Source organism: Haliotis cracherodii, unplaced genomic scaffold (genome assembly GCF_022045235.1).
Source record: "Haliotis cracherodii isolate W230 unplaced genomic scaffold, xgHalCrac1.p SCAF_9, whole genome shotgun sequence".
Taxonomy (NCBI): domain Eukaryota; kingdom Metazoa; phylum Mollusca; class Gastropoda; order Lepetellida; family Haliotidae; genus Haliotis; species Haliotis cracherodii.
Window position 1 is genome coordinate 26,740,965 of NW_027266343.1, and position 17,509 is coordinate 26,758,473.

The 17,509-nt window shown below is 39.6% G+C and overlaps 1 protein-coding gene across 1 annotated transcript in view; it reads left to right on the forward strand.

Moving 5' to 3' along the window:
* LOC139452426 (uncharacterized) overlaps positions 1-17,509 on the forward strand; it is a 147,266-nt gene that overhangs the window by 71,191 nt on the left and 58,566 nt on the right. The window contains exons 17-28 of the mRNA XM_071233899.1: positions 10,292-10,966; positions 11,349-12,011; positions 12,197-12,259; positions 12,705-13,063; positions 13,148-13,237; positions 13,375-13,770; positions 13,869-13,945; positions 14,249-14,312; positions 14,618-14,860; positions 16,257-16,359; positions 16,689-16,794; positions 17,202-17,341. Coding sequence (XP_071090000.1) covers positions 10,292-10,966; positions 11,349-12,011; positions 12,197-12,259; positions 12,705-13,063; positions 13,148-13,237; positions 13,375-13,770; positions 13,869-13,945; positions 14,249-14,312; positions 14,618-14,860; positions 16,257-16,359; positions 16,689-16,794; positions 17,202-17,341 — 2,979 coding nt within the window. The remainder of the gene's footprint in view (positions 1-10,291; positions 10,967-11,348; positions 12,012-12,196; positions 12,260-12,704; positions 13,064-13,147; positions 13,238-13,374; positions 13,771-13,868; positions 13,946-14,248; positions 14,313-14,617; positions 14,861-16,256; positions 16,360-16,688; positions 16,795-17,201; positions 17,342-17,509) is intronic.

Consider the following 17,509-nt stretch of genomic DNA (forward strand, 5'->3'; position numbering starts at 1 on the left):
TTAGGGAGAATAAACCATGTCATATCTCGCTCACTTTTGGATGCTATCGTTTGGCCAAGGTTTTGTTTGAATGGGATCCAGAATGTTCAATTCCAGTGCTCTGTTGATACAGTCTATGACGAACTGTCGATAGTATTGAAACAAAGCAATGACTTAACCAACTGGGTCCGACGCCCACAGACCACAGACACTACGGTGTTCGTCAATGGCCAATATTTATTTGCAGAAATTATGAATGTGATTTAAAAGAACACCACCCTGAAACAATCAGGTATACAATATAGCACATATAAAACAATATACACATATCATAAACACAGATATATGCATACTAGTATGATGAGATACAGTACATAGTATTGTTGTAAATGCACTGGGTAGAATATATTTATGTACATTTTAATTAGAAAAGTATTCTTTCTTGATATATGATCAAATGCATACACTAGACACCGACATGTAAACGACATGTAAACCTACCAGGCGTGTGGTCCTGGGTTGATATCACACTTTGGGACGATGTCGCGCGAAGTTTCTGCACAGTTGTGCAAAACTCATCTTGGAATTTGATCTAAGGTTCCCCAAAACGATCCTTGTGAAACATACGTGAATATATATATCTTTATCCTTGGAGAGGTATATGTGGAGTGGCCACAGTCCTCAGGTGTCCAGCATACAGCATGACTGAGTACCCAAGCTCATATAGACAAAAGGCTTGAGTAGGGAGAGGGTTGTAGCCATTGTATTAGTTCACAGGGTGTGACATTCACAAATAAACCATGCAGTAAGCATGCTAAGTAAGAGTGCTGTGCCTGATAGTTTAGTGTTGAAAGAAGGCTGAGCAATAAAATACCATGACTACAACTGCATTTAATTATGTACATGAATTATACTTAAAAGGTAAAATACAAGAAACATTCAAAATATGTAACTGTCACATACATTAAGACCATAAAGAAATTTTACCGCTAAGAAACGCTACATTCTTTGACAACTCTTCTGACTACAGAAGCTACGAGCCCTCCCATTCATCACCAATTCATATTTACCAGCATGATTGGGGATATTCTTGTTACGACGGACTCTAACCTCACACTTCACGGAAATGCCACTTTGGTGGAGGGGCAACGGAATAAGGAAAAAGTCATCAGCATTACAGGACCCGAGCAGTGGATTGAAATGAATGTGGAAACGATTGGTTGTCTCTCAGACATGAATACCTGCCACAATGGGATCACAGCACAAGTTGAAGTAATGTTTCTAGAAATGAAGAACACTGCCACGATATATTTGCTTGAAGCCGGCAATAGTCTTGCTACGTCGCCACTTGTCCTTTATTACCACGGAATACAGCTTCATGCCACAATACACGTGGGAAAGAGCATGTGGTCAGTTTCAACCAATTACAATATCACCACCAACCAATCACATGTGTACCAAATTGTTTGGAGTATGCAAAAAGGAATCCAGCTTGTCGTTGATGGAGTGGTCTTGACTGAATCTGACAATTCAACACAGACAAATACCAGTGCCAACACTCTACAAACACTGGTGATAGGAAAGGTTGAGAATGTAACGTCTACCGACCTTCAAATTTCTCAAATTCAAGTATGGAACGAAAGGAAGGAAACTGACAACACACGGACGACTTTTATGCGTAAGTATTTACATTTTTTAATACTTCAGATGTTGAAACTGGTAATTAACAATTCGCTGAGATTTACACATTTTTCCATCCTGTGTACAAGCCTGCGCTGGCGACAAACACGTTCTGTTTAGCTTTTAATCATGTAACAAACTGTGGTGGAAATGGATTGAAATATATATTTGTTTTTGCTTTTGAACAGTGATACCAACCGGAAATATGCCGACACCAACTCCCGAAGCCACGTCAGTAAAGACTACAGAAGCTACGAGCCCTCCCATTCATCACCAATTCATATTTACCAGCATGATTGGGGATATTCTTGTTACGACGGACTCTAACCTCACACTTCACGGAAATGCCACTTTGGTGGAGGGGCAACGGAATAAGGAAAAAGTCATCAGCATTACAGGACCCGAGCAGTGGATTGAAATGAATGTGGAAACGATTGGTTGTCTCTCAGACATGAATACCTGCCACAATGGGATCACAGCACAAGTTGAAGTAATGTTTCTAGAAATGAAGAACACTGCCACGATATATTTGCTTGAAGCCGGCAATAGTCTTGCTACGTCGCCACTTGTCCTTTATTACCACGGAATACAGCTTCATGCCACAATACACGTGGGAAAGAGCATGTGGTCAGTTTCAACCAATTACAATATCACCACCAACCAATCACATGTGTACCAAATTGTTTGGAGTATGCAAAAAGGAATCCAGCTTGTCGTTGATGGAGTGGTCTTGACTGAATCTGACAATTCAACACAGACAAATACCAGTGCCAACACTCTACAAACACTGGTGATAGGAAAGGTTGAGAATGTAACGTCTACCGACCTTCAAATTTCTCAAATTCAAGTATGGAACGAAAGGAAGGAAACTGACAACACACGGACGACTTTTATGCGTAAGTATTTACATTTTTTAATACTTCAGATGTTGAAACTGGTAATTAACAATTCGCTGAGATTTACACATTTTTCCATCCTGTGTACAAGCCTGCGCTGGCGACAAACACGTTCTGTTTAGCTTTTAATCATGTAACAAACTGTGGTGGAAATGGATTGAAATATATATTTGTTTTTGCTTTTGAACAGTGATACCAACCGGAAATATGCCGACACCAACTCCCGAAGCCACGTCAGTAAAGACTACAGAAGCTACGAGCCCTCCCATTCATCACCAATTCATATTTACCAGCATGATTGGGGATATTCTTGTTACGACGGACTCTAACCTCACACTTCACGGAAATGCCACTTTGGTGGAGGGGCAACGGAATAAGGAAAAAGTCATCAGCATTACAGGACCCGAGCAGTGGATTGAAATGAATGTGGAAACGATTGGTTGTCTCTCAGACATGAATACCTGCCACAATGGGATCACAGCACAAGTTGAAGTAATGTTTCTAGAAATGAAGAACACTGCCACGATATATTTGCTTGAAGCCGGCAATAGTCTTGCTACGTCGCCACTTGTCCTTTATTACCACGGAATACAGCTTCATGCCACAATACACGTGGGAAAGAGCATGTGGTCAGTTTCAACCAATTACAATATCACCACCAACCAATCACATGTGTACCAAATTGTTTGGAGTATGCAAAAAGGAATCCAGCTTGTCGTTGATGGAGTGGTCTTGACTGAATCTGACAATTCAACACAGACAAATACCAGTGCCAACACTCTACAAACACTGGTGATAGGAAAGGTTGAGAATGTAACGTCTACCGACCTTCAAATTTCTCAAATTCAAGTATGGAACGAAAGGAAGGAAACTGACAACACACGGACGACTTTTATGCGTAAGTATTTACATTTTTTAATACTTCTGATGTTGAAACTGGTAATTAACAATTCGCTGAGATTTACACATTTTTCCATCCTGTGTACAAGCCTGCGCTGGCGACAAACACGTTCTGTTTAGCTTTTAATCATGTAACAAACTGTGGTGGAAATGGATTGAAATATATATTTGTTTTTGCTTTTGAACAGTGATACCAACCGGAAATATGCCGACACCAACTCCCGAAGCCACGTCAGTAAAGACTACAGAAGCTACGAGCCCTCCCATTCATCACCAATTCATATTTACCAGCATGATTGGGGATATTCTTGTTACGACGGACTCTAACCTCACACTTCACGGAAATGCCACTTTGGTGGAGGGGCAACGGAATAAGGAAAAAGTCATCAGCATTACAGGACCCGAGCAGTGGATTGAAATGAATGTGGAAACGATTGGTTGTCTCTCAGACATGAATACCTGCCACAATGGGATCACAGCACAAGTTGAAGTAATGTTTCTAGAAATGAAGAACACTGCCACGATATATTTGCTTGAAGCCGGCAATAGTCTTGCTACGTCGCCACTTGTCCTTTATTACCACGGAATACAGCTTCATGCCACAATACACGTGGGAAAGAGCATGTGGTCAGTTTCAACCAATTACAATATCACCACCAACCAATCACATGTGTACCAAATTGTTTGGAGTATGCAAAAAGGAATCCAGCTTGTCGTTGATGGAGTGGTCTTGACTGAATCTGACAATTCAACACAGACAAATACCAGTGCCAACACTCTACAAACACTGGTGATAGGAAAGGTTGAGAATGTAACGTCTACCGACCTTCAAATTTCTCAAATTCAAGTATGGAACGAAAGGAAGGAAACTGACAACACACGGACGACTTCTATGCGTAAGTATTTACATTTTTTAATACTTCTGATGTTGAAACTGGTAATTAACAATTCGCTGAGATTTACACATTTTTCCATCCTGTGTACAAGCCTGCGCTGGCGACAAACACGTTCTGTTTAGCTTTTAATCATGTAACAAACTGTGGTGGAAATGGATTGAAATATATATTTGTTTTTGCTTTTGAACAGTGATACCAACCGGAAATATGCCGACACCAACTCCCGAAGCTACGTCAGTAAAGACTACAGAAGCTACGAGCCCTCCCATTCATCACCAATTCATATTTACCAGCATGATTGGGGATATTCTTGTTACGACGGACTCTAACCTCACACTTCACGGAAATGCCACTTTGGTGGAGGGGCAACGGAATAAGGAAAAAGTCATCAGCATTACAGGACCCGAGCAGTGGATTGAAATGAATGTGGAAACGATTGGTTGTCTCTCAGACATGAATACCTGCCACAATGGGATCACAGCACAAGTTGAAGTAATGTTTCTAGAAATGAAGAACACTGCCACGATATATTTGCTTGAAGCCGGCAATAGTCTTGCTACGTCGCCACTTGTCCTTTATTACCACGGAATACAGCTTCATGCCACAATACACGTGGGAAAGAGCATGTGGTCAGTTTCAACCAATTACAATATCACCACCAACCAATCACATGTGTACCAAATTGTTTGGAGTATGCAAAAAGGAATCCAGCTTGTCGTTGATGGAGTTGTCTTGACTGAATCTGACAATTCAACACAGACAAATACCAGTGCCAACACTCTACAAACACTGGTGATAGGAAAGGTTGAGAATGTAACGTCTACCGACCTTCAAATTTCTCAAATTCAAGTATGGAACGAAAGGAAGGAAACTGACAACACACGGACGACTTCTATGCGTAAGTATTTACATTTTTTAATACTTCTGATGTTGAAACTGGTAATTAACAATTCGCTGAGATTTACACATTTTTCCATCCTGTGTACAAGCCTGCGCTGGCGACAAACACGTTCTGTTTAGCTTTTAATCATGTAACAAACTGTGGTGGAAATGGATTGAAATATATATTTGTTTTTGCTTTTGAACAGTGATACCAACCGGAAATATGCCGACACCAACTCCCGAAGCTACGTCAGTAAAGACTACAGAAGCTACGAGCCCTCCCATTCATCACCAATTCACATTTACCAGCATGATTGGGGATATTCTTGTTACGACGGACTCTAACCTCACACTTCACGGAAATGCCACTTTGGTGGAGGGGCAACGGAATAAGGAAAAAGTCATCAGCATTACAGGACCCGAGCAGTGGATTGAAATGAATGTGGAAACGATTGGTTGTCTCTCAGACATGAATACCTGCCACAATGGGATCACAGCACAAGTTGAAGTAATGTTTCTAGAAATGAAGAACACTGCCACGATATATTTGCTTGAAGCCGGCAATAGTCTTGCTACGTCGCCACTTGTCCTTTATTACCACGGAATACAGCTTCATGCCACAATACACGTGGGAAAGAGCATGTGGTCAGTTTCAACCAATTACAATATCACCACCAACCAATCACATGTGTACCAAATTGTTTGGAGTATGCAAAAAGGAATCCAGCTTGTCGTTGATGGAGTTGTCTTGACTGAATCTGACAATTCAACACAGACAAATACCAGTGCCAACACTCTACAAACACTGGTGATAGGAAAGGTTGAGAATGTAACGTCTACCGACCTTCAAATTTCTCAAATTCAAGTATGGAACGAAAGGAAGGAAACTGACAACACACGGACGACTTCTATGCGTAAGTATTTACATTTTTTAATACTTCTGATGTTGAAACTGGTAATTAACAATTCGCTGAGATTTACACATTTTTCCATCCTGTGTACAAGCCTGCGCTGGCGACAAACACGTTCTGTTTAGCTTTTAATCATGTAACAAACTGTGGTGGAAATGGATTGAAATATATATTTGTTTTTGCTTTTGAACAGTGATACCAACCGGAAATATGCCGACACCAACTCCCGAAGCTACGTCAGTAAAGACTACAGAAGCTACGAGCCCTCCCATTCATCACCAATTCACATTTACCAGCATGATTGGGGATATTCTTGTTACGACGGACTCTAACCTCACACTTCACGGAAATGCCACTTTGGTGGAGGGGCAACGGAATAAGGAAAAAGTCATCAGCATTACAGGACCCGAGCAGTGGATTGAAATGAATGTGGAAACGATTGGTTGTCTCTCAGACATGAATACCTGCCACAATGGGATCACAGCACAAGTTGAAGTAATGTTTCTAGAAATGAAGAACACTGCCACGATATATTTGCTTGAAGCCGGCAATAGTCTTGCTACGTCGCCACTTGTCCTTTATTACCACGGAATACAGCTTCATGCCACAATACACGTGGGAAAGAGCATGTGGTCAGTTTCAACCAATTACAATATCACCACCAACCAATCACATGTGTACCAAATTGTTTGGAGTATGCAAAAAGGAATCCAGCTTGTCGTTGATGGAGTGGTCTTGACTGAATCTGACAATTCAACACAGACAAATACCAGTGCCAACACTCTACAAACACTGGTGATAGGAAAGGTTGAGAATGTAACGTCTACCGACCTTCAAATTTCTCAAATTCAAGTATGGAACGAAAGGAAGGAAACTGACAACACACGAACGACTTCTATGCGTAAGTATTTACATTTTTTAATACTTCTGATGTTGAAACTGGTAATTAACAATTCGCTGAGATTTACACATTTTTCCATCCTGTGTACAAGCAAGCCTGCGCTGGCGACAAACACGTTCTGTTTAGCTTTTAATCATGTAACAAACTGTGGTGGAAATGGATTGAAATATATATTTGTTTTTGCTTTTGAACAGTGATACCAACCGGAAATATGCCGACACCAACTCCCGAAGCTACGTCAGTAAAGACTACAGAAGCTACGAGCCCTCCCATTCATCACCAATTCATATTTACCAGCATGATTGGGGATATTCTTGTAACGACGGACTCTAACCTCACACTTCACGGAAATGCCACTTTGGTGGAGGGGCAACGGAATAAGGAAAAAGTCATCAGCATTACAGGACCCGAGCAGTGGAACGAAAGGAAGGAAACTGACAACACACGGACGACTTCTATGCGTAAGTATTTACATTTTTTAATACTTCTGATGTTGAAACTGGTAATCATCAATTTGCTGAAAAGTACTCACATATGTCACATATTCTGTTTATATATTCGGACTACTGGGACACAACCTGTAGTGGTGTATTTCTATGTCATATGACATATGATTGTTGTCCTGGTGAAATGGACAAATATGTCAAATGTACATTATAACGAATAATGTTGTTAAAGTACTGTTTTTTCTGTTTGTTAAAGGATATCCTTTGGGAACAACATCAGAGTCGACGCCAAAGATTGAACCAAACATTAATTCAATGGAGTTAACATTTACAGGGATTTTTGGAAATGTTGTTACCACAGACAGTTTGAACATGACTGTGAATGGAAATCCATCACTTTTGAATCATGACAATGGGACGTTCCTTAATCTGAATGGTCATAATCAATGGTTAGAGATACCTAAGGAAAGTGTTCCCTGTGCGTCTGGGCTAAGTGGCTGCATTTCAGGATTTACATTTCAAATTGACATTAAGGTCAAAATGATGCTACCTCTCAAGAAAACAATATTTATCTCAAGTGGAAATGACAATCCATCATCAATTGCCATGTTCTATGAAGAGAAAATCATGTTTGCCACTGTGAAACAAGGGCAGAAGAAATGGATGATCTCAACCCTATACACCATTGACGTGGATAAGCTTTATACATACCAGATATCGTGGAGTAAGTCCGAAGGGGCTAAGCTCTATGTGAACAATGTCCTTCTTGCTGTACAGCAGGCTCCCGTCTCAATCTCCCCAAACTCCACGATACCAATTCCTTTTTCCAATATTCGCATTGGAGGCAGTCAAGGCAGCTTTCTTGTCACCAATATCCGTACTTGGACAACAACCAGGACGGTTCTTTCTGAAAAGGGCATTCTTCAAAGTAATGTTTATTTTCCTGACTTTACTTCTGTCTTTGAGTGTGGCATCTTTCAGCAACTGCTTGGTGAAAGGTACTTTGCAAGTGTGTGAACTGTCTTTAGTTGTGTAGAATAACACAAATGATTTGCTAACCGCGTATACAATGGTACATAATCGGTGAGACTATGATGACAAATTTCTGCTCAGTATTCATGATCATAAAGACTTAATGTCAAATATATATTTTTCTCTCTAATCGTTATATATATAATTTCTTCACTTTCACATCATGATAAATGTGTTCTATATGTATTTACTAATTTGGGCTTTTGTGTAACAAGAAATATATTTGAACTTGACAATATACTATGTCTTAGTACAGAAGAATAATGAAGTGTAACCTGTGGATATTTCAATATGGGGTTGCTGTGTGTGTTGCTGAGCACGTGTCGTAACTAAAACGTACCCTCGTGTGAAGTGCTGCGTGGTGTATTTTACATAATCCCAAGATACAAAATGTATGTCTAGCTGATGTACGTGTATCTGCTTCTATCCATGTTTTCTCTACGTAAAGCGACAACATACAATTTGCATCTAGTTATTTATTTCTTACAATGTCCATAATCTGCCATGAAAAATATATAATTCTATTTCTTGACCGACATTTATTTAAGAATAGATAATAATGTACGTATTAGGGCAACCAACTTAAGTGTAAGTATAGCTTATTATGTAAATAGTCTTTGATTGACATCCATAAATGTAAATATATCTCTATCATATGCTTCACAAACTTAATAAACGCACGTGATTAACCAACTTGGTGTTAGCATACCGTATAATGTACACGTGGGGTTATTAACCTTAATACACATATGGTTCCCCAGTTTAAGGGTAAGTATTGTATTTAATGTACATATGTAGTAAGTGACTGAACTGTAAGTATGTAATCAAATTCACAACCTAAATTACCTAAATAAAAAAACGTAAACACCAGAGAACAATCAGTCGAAAAATCGTCGAAAAAGACTAAATAGAGATGGTAATTATGTGAATGGATCTTTGAAAATCAGTGATGACACGAGGTGTTCACGAAGAGGGTAATCATGTCCTTTAAGTGAACACTTAGTGTATACTGTACATGTGTGGTTGAATAGGTATACATGTATTATATATCTTTGGTTAACCAACATATTACATATGTGGGATATCCACATGTACTATTGTAAGTGTATATACATTAATGCACATTTTTGGTTAACTATATGTACTTAAGTTAATGTGTTTACTATAATGCACATATCTGGTTACCTATATGTTCTTAAGTGAATGTTTATACCATAAAGCACATATGTGGGTAACTATATGTACTAAAGTGAATGTTTATACCATAAAGCACATATGTGGGTAACTATATGTACTTAAGTGAATGTTTATACCATAAACCACATATGTGGTTAACTATATGTACTTAAGTGAATGTGTATACTATAATGCACATATCTGGTTAACTATATGTACTTAAGTGAATGTTTATGCCGTAATGCACATATTTTGTTAACTATATGTACTTAAGTGAATGTTTATACCATAAAGCTCATATGTGGTTAACCTATATGTACTTAAATGAATGTTTATACCACAATGCACATATGTGGGTAACTATATGTAAGTGAAAGTTAATACTTCAATGTGCATATGTGGTTAATCTACATCTATTTCGGTGAATGTGTATACTGTAATGCACATATGTGGTTATCCTGTATGTACTTAAGTAATTGTCTATACCATAATCAACACGTGTGGTTTACCTATAGTGACTTAAGCATGATTCTCAATCAACATATATTCTGCACGTGAATCTTTGTAAATGGGAATCTCCTGTTTTTTTCAGCTCCGGTGGAAACGTGCAATGGCACACCTGTCAGCTCGACAAAGACTACCATAGACATGTCCTTCTTGAGTGTAACTGGAAGCCGGTTAACGACCAAGGATATGGTCATCACGGTTCATGGAAGTCCTTCAATTATCCAGCAAAACGATACGATATCACTGGATATCTCTCAGCCTGGACAGTACGTTGAAATTGAAACAAGGTGCCTCCCTTGTTTCTCTGACCTTGAACATTGTACTACGGGCTTCACTGTTCAGCTTGTGGCCACATTCACTCAGCTTGTCACCACAGAGAGAATGTATATTGTCTACACGGGCCAAGACAAGCCCGGGTATACAGGAGTAAATCTGTTTTATGAACGTGGACATTTGAAGGGGGTCGTTGCATCCGGTCAGCATAAATGGCCAATCAACATACCTTACAAACTTGAGATCGGCATACCTTATATATTCCAAATAAGTTGGTCTCAAACATCTGGATATCAGTTGTATGTTAATGAATATACAACCCAACCAACACAGTCGCTTCCAGTATTCGTCGATGCGACTAAAATTCCGTCATCATTTCTGATCGGTAAAGAAGTAAATTCAAACAAGACTACTTCCATGGTTATAACTGACTTCAAGTTATTTATGGCAACGAGAACAGAGCTTGTTAACCTGGGAATTCTTCAGCGTAAGTAAATTATTTGAAGATAACAACATAAAGTACACATTTATGTATAGTGAAAGTGAGTGCATATTCACGACATGGAGCGGTTATCCATTTAAGAGAATTTTAATAGTTTAAGTATGTTATTCATTGTATCAAACAGTTACATGCTAGATGATAATTAAATAGTAACCAGGGCGAAATGTTGCTCCGCGTGGATTCTTAAAGCCTCTCAATGTATAACGTTTGTCTCTTAATACATGATTATCATGCCATACAAAACTCGAATGAAGCGTTATTGCTTGAGTTCTCTAAAGGAATCAGTATGGCTATGTTGCATTATGCTCGATGGAATGTTTAGGTTATTTATATGATGTTTCACATCAACCTGTTGTCTGTAATTCAGCTGCCTTGACAACTATTTCTACAACGACTCTGGTTCCGCCTACCTCACCACCTCTACCGGAATTCATATGGAGGTTTGAAAACCTGACAACCAACTATCTAAATTCCAGTTACCTTAAAGTAATCATCCATGGAGGTCCACACGGTACCTCGTCAGGTTTGGTGTTCACGGCAGACAGGGATTACTTAGAAATTCAAAATCTAGGTAAGAGCTGTCTAACAGACATCACGAAATGCAAACATGGACTGACAATATCTGTAGAGATGGTTTTCACAAAGCTCAATGAAAATACGGTTGTGTTCACAACAGGGGGAGAGGCGCCCGACCTCCCTGGCATCTCGCTGTTGTATAGATACGGCCAATTTCATGTCATAGTCTCCTCCTCTGTCAAAGCGTGGTTTGTATCCATACCAAGAGATCATATCGAACTGAGTACCCCACAAGTCATTTACATATATTTCAAAGAAACTCTCAAAGTTTACATCAATAGGAAACTCGTAGCATCAACCATGGAACACGTTACCCACCTGGATACGTCTCGTGAAATGAAGAGCGTATTCTATTTTGGGAAGTCCTTTACAACACTGACACCAGGACACCACCTACAATGTGTCCTCAAAGCCATACACATCTGGTACCAGGGCATCGACATTGTCTCACAGTGTGAGTATGTCCAACATTTATAAATATGTGCAATTAAGAGAAGAATCTTTCACAGCACATTCACAAACAAAGGCAATTGAATCGACATCACCAATTACAATGAATTTCTCTTCATAATATGTAAACTTTAGTTATTTATCTAATTATTTATCGAACGGAACTTTTACCAAGTTGTTGCCTTACAGTGACAAGCACCCCTGCAGTTACATCCTCGTCAGACCTCTGTCCAGTCGGCTGCATCTCACTAGGTAGGTAGCGACGCATCTTTCTGCAGTGTCAACACCAATACCACCAGCTGGCACTTTATTTGGGTATAAACTGTCCCTAGAACAAGGTAACAGTTGAGTGACATACTCACATATTACAATGCATGTCCCCTGTTTGGAGTCCGACTAAGAAAGACCCAATGTAACCAATGTGTGCTGTAAGAGGCAATTGAAATGGATCGGTGAGGCTCGGTGGCATAGTGGATTGGGTGCTGTTGTAACCTATTGTGGCTGTGGACGTTGTTCATAATATCAACCACTGGTTGTCAGGCGCTCACTAATTTACAGTTGCAGTGTTATAGGTGACTAGGTTTTCTTAAGTTCATTAGGAATGGTATATCAGAATGCACAAATGCATTGTACATGTGTCTGTTGTTCAAAGGTAGAAATATTTGTGAAAACCCGTTTTTATATGTTCACATTTTAGCATCAAAATCAATGCCAGAAACTACACAACGAATGACGTTTCCACCTACAAATCCACCAACAACGACAGCTCCTACTACTCATGCTGTAACAACTACCACCACGCAGGCACGGACAACACAAGACATCGGTGTCCCGCCATTTAATGTTGATCTAACAGTAATACCAATCGTTGACATGACCGGCACATACTTGGCCTGTAGACTGTCCACCTACACAACTCTGAATGTCTTCATCCAGTTCCAGTGGATCATTGATGGCGTGCCTCAGGCGTTGAAAGAAGTGCAGACTCCTGTCACTGAGGGTAGACTCTATATCACGGAGATCAGCAATGTCAGGGATAACCTGTATGATAAAGAGGCAAGTTGTGACTCGCATCCTGAAATTATGGCTATTGATTCGTGATTGGATGCTTGAATTTTTTAATGTCTGTATAATTTACAGATATTCTGCAAAGCCAAAGCCAAATTCACAGCAGGATGGCAGTGGACAGAATACCTCACCTTCAAAACACCGTTTATTCCGTCTATTACGGTACGTGTATATTGTCACAGTTATATTCAAGTCAACATACCCGTTATACAAGCAATTTGTTTTAACACAGACGTCGGTGTTATAAGTATACGCTATATATGCTCTGAACATACTTGTTTCTTTACAACTTTTTTCAGTCGCTGACGTCAACGACGGCACACCTCACTTTGACAGAAGGTCAGCAGGTCAGGCAAATAGAGGTGAAATCCAACTGTCCGCCACAACTGTTCTGCACGCTTACAGACAAAGGCAACTGCAAGGTAGAGGTGGTCGCCAGTCTGGTGAAGCATCCGTTGGACCACCTGTGTACCCGGGATATTGTACTTCCCCAGATTGTGATTCAGTCGTTCGGGAACACTGATGTGTGCGGCAAGGGCTTGAACTCCTCCAACTGGAAGAACACAATCCAGATTCCAATGAAAGCCACCATTGATGGACTGTATGATCATGACCAGACGCGAGATATAATGGTCAAGCTAAAGACAACAGGGGCACTCAAGGAGTCAATGTATAAGACAATAGCGACATACAAGGTAAAATAACGAAACGAATACTTGTCCCTTCCAACTTTTCCTTTTGTGACATTAACTGACCACATTGTTAATACATGTTTAATGATTCTCTGTATAAGGTGAAGGCAAAGGATTTCGACAAGTCTGCCCAGTGTGCCTCGCTAAATGACCCGCACATCACTACTTTCGACGGACTGTAAGTAGCAATGATACATTACTTGTCTATCACTTTGTCTTGTTTATGAACTACCTGTTTACAAATATTGAGTAGATGCTAGATTTATTTCAATATGCAATATATTGTTGTTGCGTGATGCATTTTGTCATCAACTAATACATCATGTGTTATATTGTTGTTGCGTGATGCTATTGCCTTGAACTAATACAGTATGTGATATATTTATTGTGTAAAGCATTTTGTCATGTAGTAATACAATATGTGATATATTGCTATTGTGTGATGCATTTTGTGAAATAATCTATTTTGTGAATATTGCAGACACTACAACAACTTTCAGCGTGGAGAATTCATATTGTACAAGCATAAAACATTGCCTTATGAGGTAATCAGACACTATATCTACTGAACGATGGGAACATTTAGCCTGCATGTTCTACACAACACACATAAACTAACTAGTCCTGAAATGTTCAAATTTTGTTTTCATTTACAATATTCTGTATTGTACAGTTGCAGTCCAAACGTTTAAGACTGCCTCTAGTAGTAGAGCGTCCGCTCGGAGAGCAGGAGGTCTGGGGTTCGATCTCCGGCCTCGTCATACCAAGATACGTTTATAGATGATACATGTTGTTACCCTGCCTGGCGCTTTAAGGGAACTTTCAGAACTGACACCCTTTGTTTCTCAAGGTTCGGACAAGTTACCAGGTCTGCAGTTCTCGCAACTCAAGGGGTCCTACTTGCAACTGTGCAGTTGCAATCAAATCTGGAGATGACGTCATAACGTTTACAGGATGTCATGGCCAAGCTCATCGCACCTATTACAGTCGATTCTTCCACCACACACCCAGTATAACGATGGAAATGTACAAGAACGGCGACCTCACCCCCGGAACCACTGTCAGGAGAATTGGGTGTGGTCAGAAATATGAAGTACGTGTCACACTGCTAGTTTAGTTCCACTACCCTAATTCTATACTCTCTATAATTCTGTGAACATAATGCACGCAGAACGCGTCTTCGAAATACCGAAAACTCATTTGAAGAGCTCCATTCGTTATGCCTCAAAGTGAGATTGACCAATTAGAGAGCAGAACTACTAACCCCACATGAGCCCGTATACCGTCAGTTAAAATCCAAGATGGTTGTTACTGACCTATACCGTCAGTAACAGCCATTTTGTATTTTGCAACACCCACGTCACATATTTCACATGAAAATTCTGGTACAGAAATTCGTTATCCAACAGTGTTCTGTGTTTTAATATCATTAATTTTGATGTGCAAGGACGTTAATGACTTTAATACAGATTATATGAAGTTGAAATCTTTTATCAACAAGGTTTGGCCTCTGAGGTTTGAAGAGTAGTCTCCCTTTGATCCTTACCGTCTTTGGTTGTGTATAGCGTAAATTTTTCGGCACAATAAATTTGTTATGGTGTCTTTAGTTGCCGTACACGGAGTCATATTAGGTTAGCAGGTAAATATTTTTCGGCTAACCAAATATGACACCGTATACGGCAACTAAAGACTCCATAACTAATAATATCTGATAATGGTTGTCACGTGTTAATGTTATGTGTACATTAACATACGTTAAATGTAAGATGTTATCTGACATGTTTTCTGTGAGTGCCAACTCACTAAACCAATATTATTGGTATCTGGTCTGCACTTGTAATGATCACAGTTTACGGATTAAACGTCAAGTCGTTGACACTGTATGTGTTATCACCAACATCTGCACTACTTTAATACTGGGCCACAAACGCGTGACAATCACATTCCAAAATAAAAGTGTGTAGAAAGGCTCATTAAAGCTGTTCTGGCCAAGCTTAGATATGCATTCATCTGACTGTGACATTTGTACAAAAAGTGGGTACCATGTTAAGAGATAACGAGGTAGTTTTGTACACCACACGTAATTGATTTGCATAAGTTACATGGTATCCACGTGTAGTTTTAGTCACTGATTATTTCCCAAATGAGAATATATTTTCTATTGCATTTAGAGACAACCTTCTCATTATAATGTACATGTAAAGTAGCTTGTTACATATACCAAAGGAGAAAAGAAGGGTTGACATGATTCGTGGACAATTTTGCAATATAGCAGTTTGTCCACCTGATAAACCAAAAGGGTAAGAAATTTTCTTCCTTTCTGTTTCAAGTTATTTTGCAGATATGTTATCAAAAATGAAGCCAAGGCAAGGGTGAACAGGTGAATATACTATTATGGTGTTATTGTGTCAGTTACTGTGGCCAATTATTGACATACTCCAGGACCAGGAGTGGAACATAAATACTGATACGCTGATGTTTCCTTGAAGGTGCATCTGCCCACAGGGACCATAGTGACGGTCCAGTCTAGCTACCTGTCCTTCATCAATGTCTGGGTCAGACCATCCTCCCTGGACTTCAGACAGTCTGAAGGTTCGGAATGTGTCTACATAGTTAATGATTTTTAGTTGTTCGATGTTCAGCTGTGGGTCCTGCTAATTATGACATATGTAATGGCATATTAACGAAGACTCTTTCATATGCTGAATACGAGCTTGCAATAACTTTTGTTAGCTGTGACAATATCAGTACATAAACGATACATGCATACGTCACTTGATATGTATTCTAGTGTTTCATCATATCTATTTCTGAACCTAAATTAAATATTGATGGGTTTTGTGCCATGTTATAGTTCATATATCAATGTAGATATTACTTTGTCCCCAAACTGTTGTGTATTGCTATGCCCACACGTGCAGGGTTGTGCGGTAGCTACACGGGGAGTAAGCATGATGATCTGTATGGCGCTGACCACAGGACCTACACCGTCAAACAAACCCCGGACGAATTCTCCAAAACATGGCTGTAAGACTATTTCTGAAACATTTCTGTACCCAAGATACTAAGCCGTGGGAACTTTATGACAATACATGGATGGGTGGGGAGTTGCGTTATATGAGGAAAACTTATAAAGTTGTCGATCGGTCATGTTTTCACTCACGCATGCCCATACCATAAATATATCATATACTTTAATATTATAATATCCGACCTGAATACATATCTACATCCTGGAGATGTCGGTTCTTGTATTAGTGGCTCTACGCGGTGTGTGTCTAAAACAACTCGTCTCTTTCCACGTGAATACCAACGATGAGGAGAGAATGAAATAGATATCCTGATGATACTTATCTGAAAATGAAAATCTATGGCAGTAGTGATCTTGCGTAGAGCTTATCATAGACCAATGAATATTACTTGTTTAATCTCAGGGTGTCTGAGAGGAACACCATGTTTCATGGTGTCGCGGCTCAAAAGACCACATCGGAAACATATTGCAGCTGTGTTGAAGGGAGGCAACTTTACTGTGCTCCTCATCTCGACATCTTCAGGTGCACCTCCATGTCATCTAGTAAGTGAACCACTCATAAAATATATCACATGTCTCTCTGAGCACACTCTGTTCACGTGTGGTACCATCTAAACTTGACATTCCTTTCAACTTTACCTTAATCAATGGTATTCTTCAAATCGTGTTTACAATATTTAAGTTTTGGATGTTGAATACGCTATTTTACTG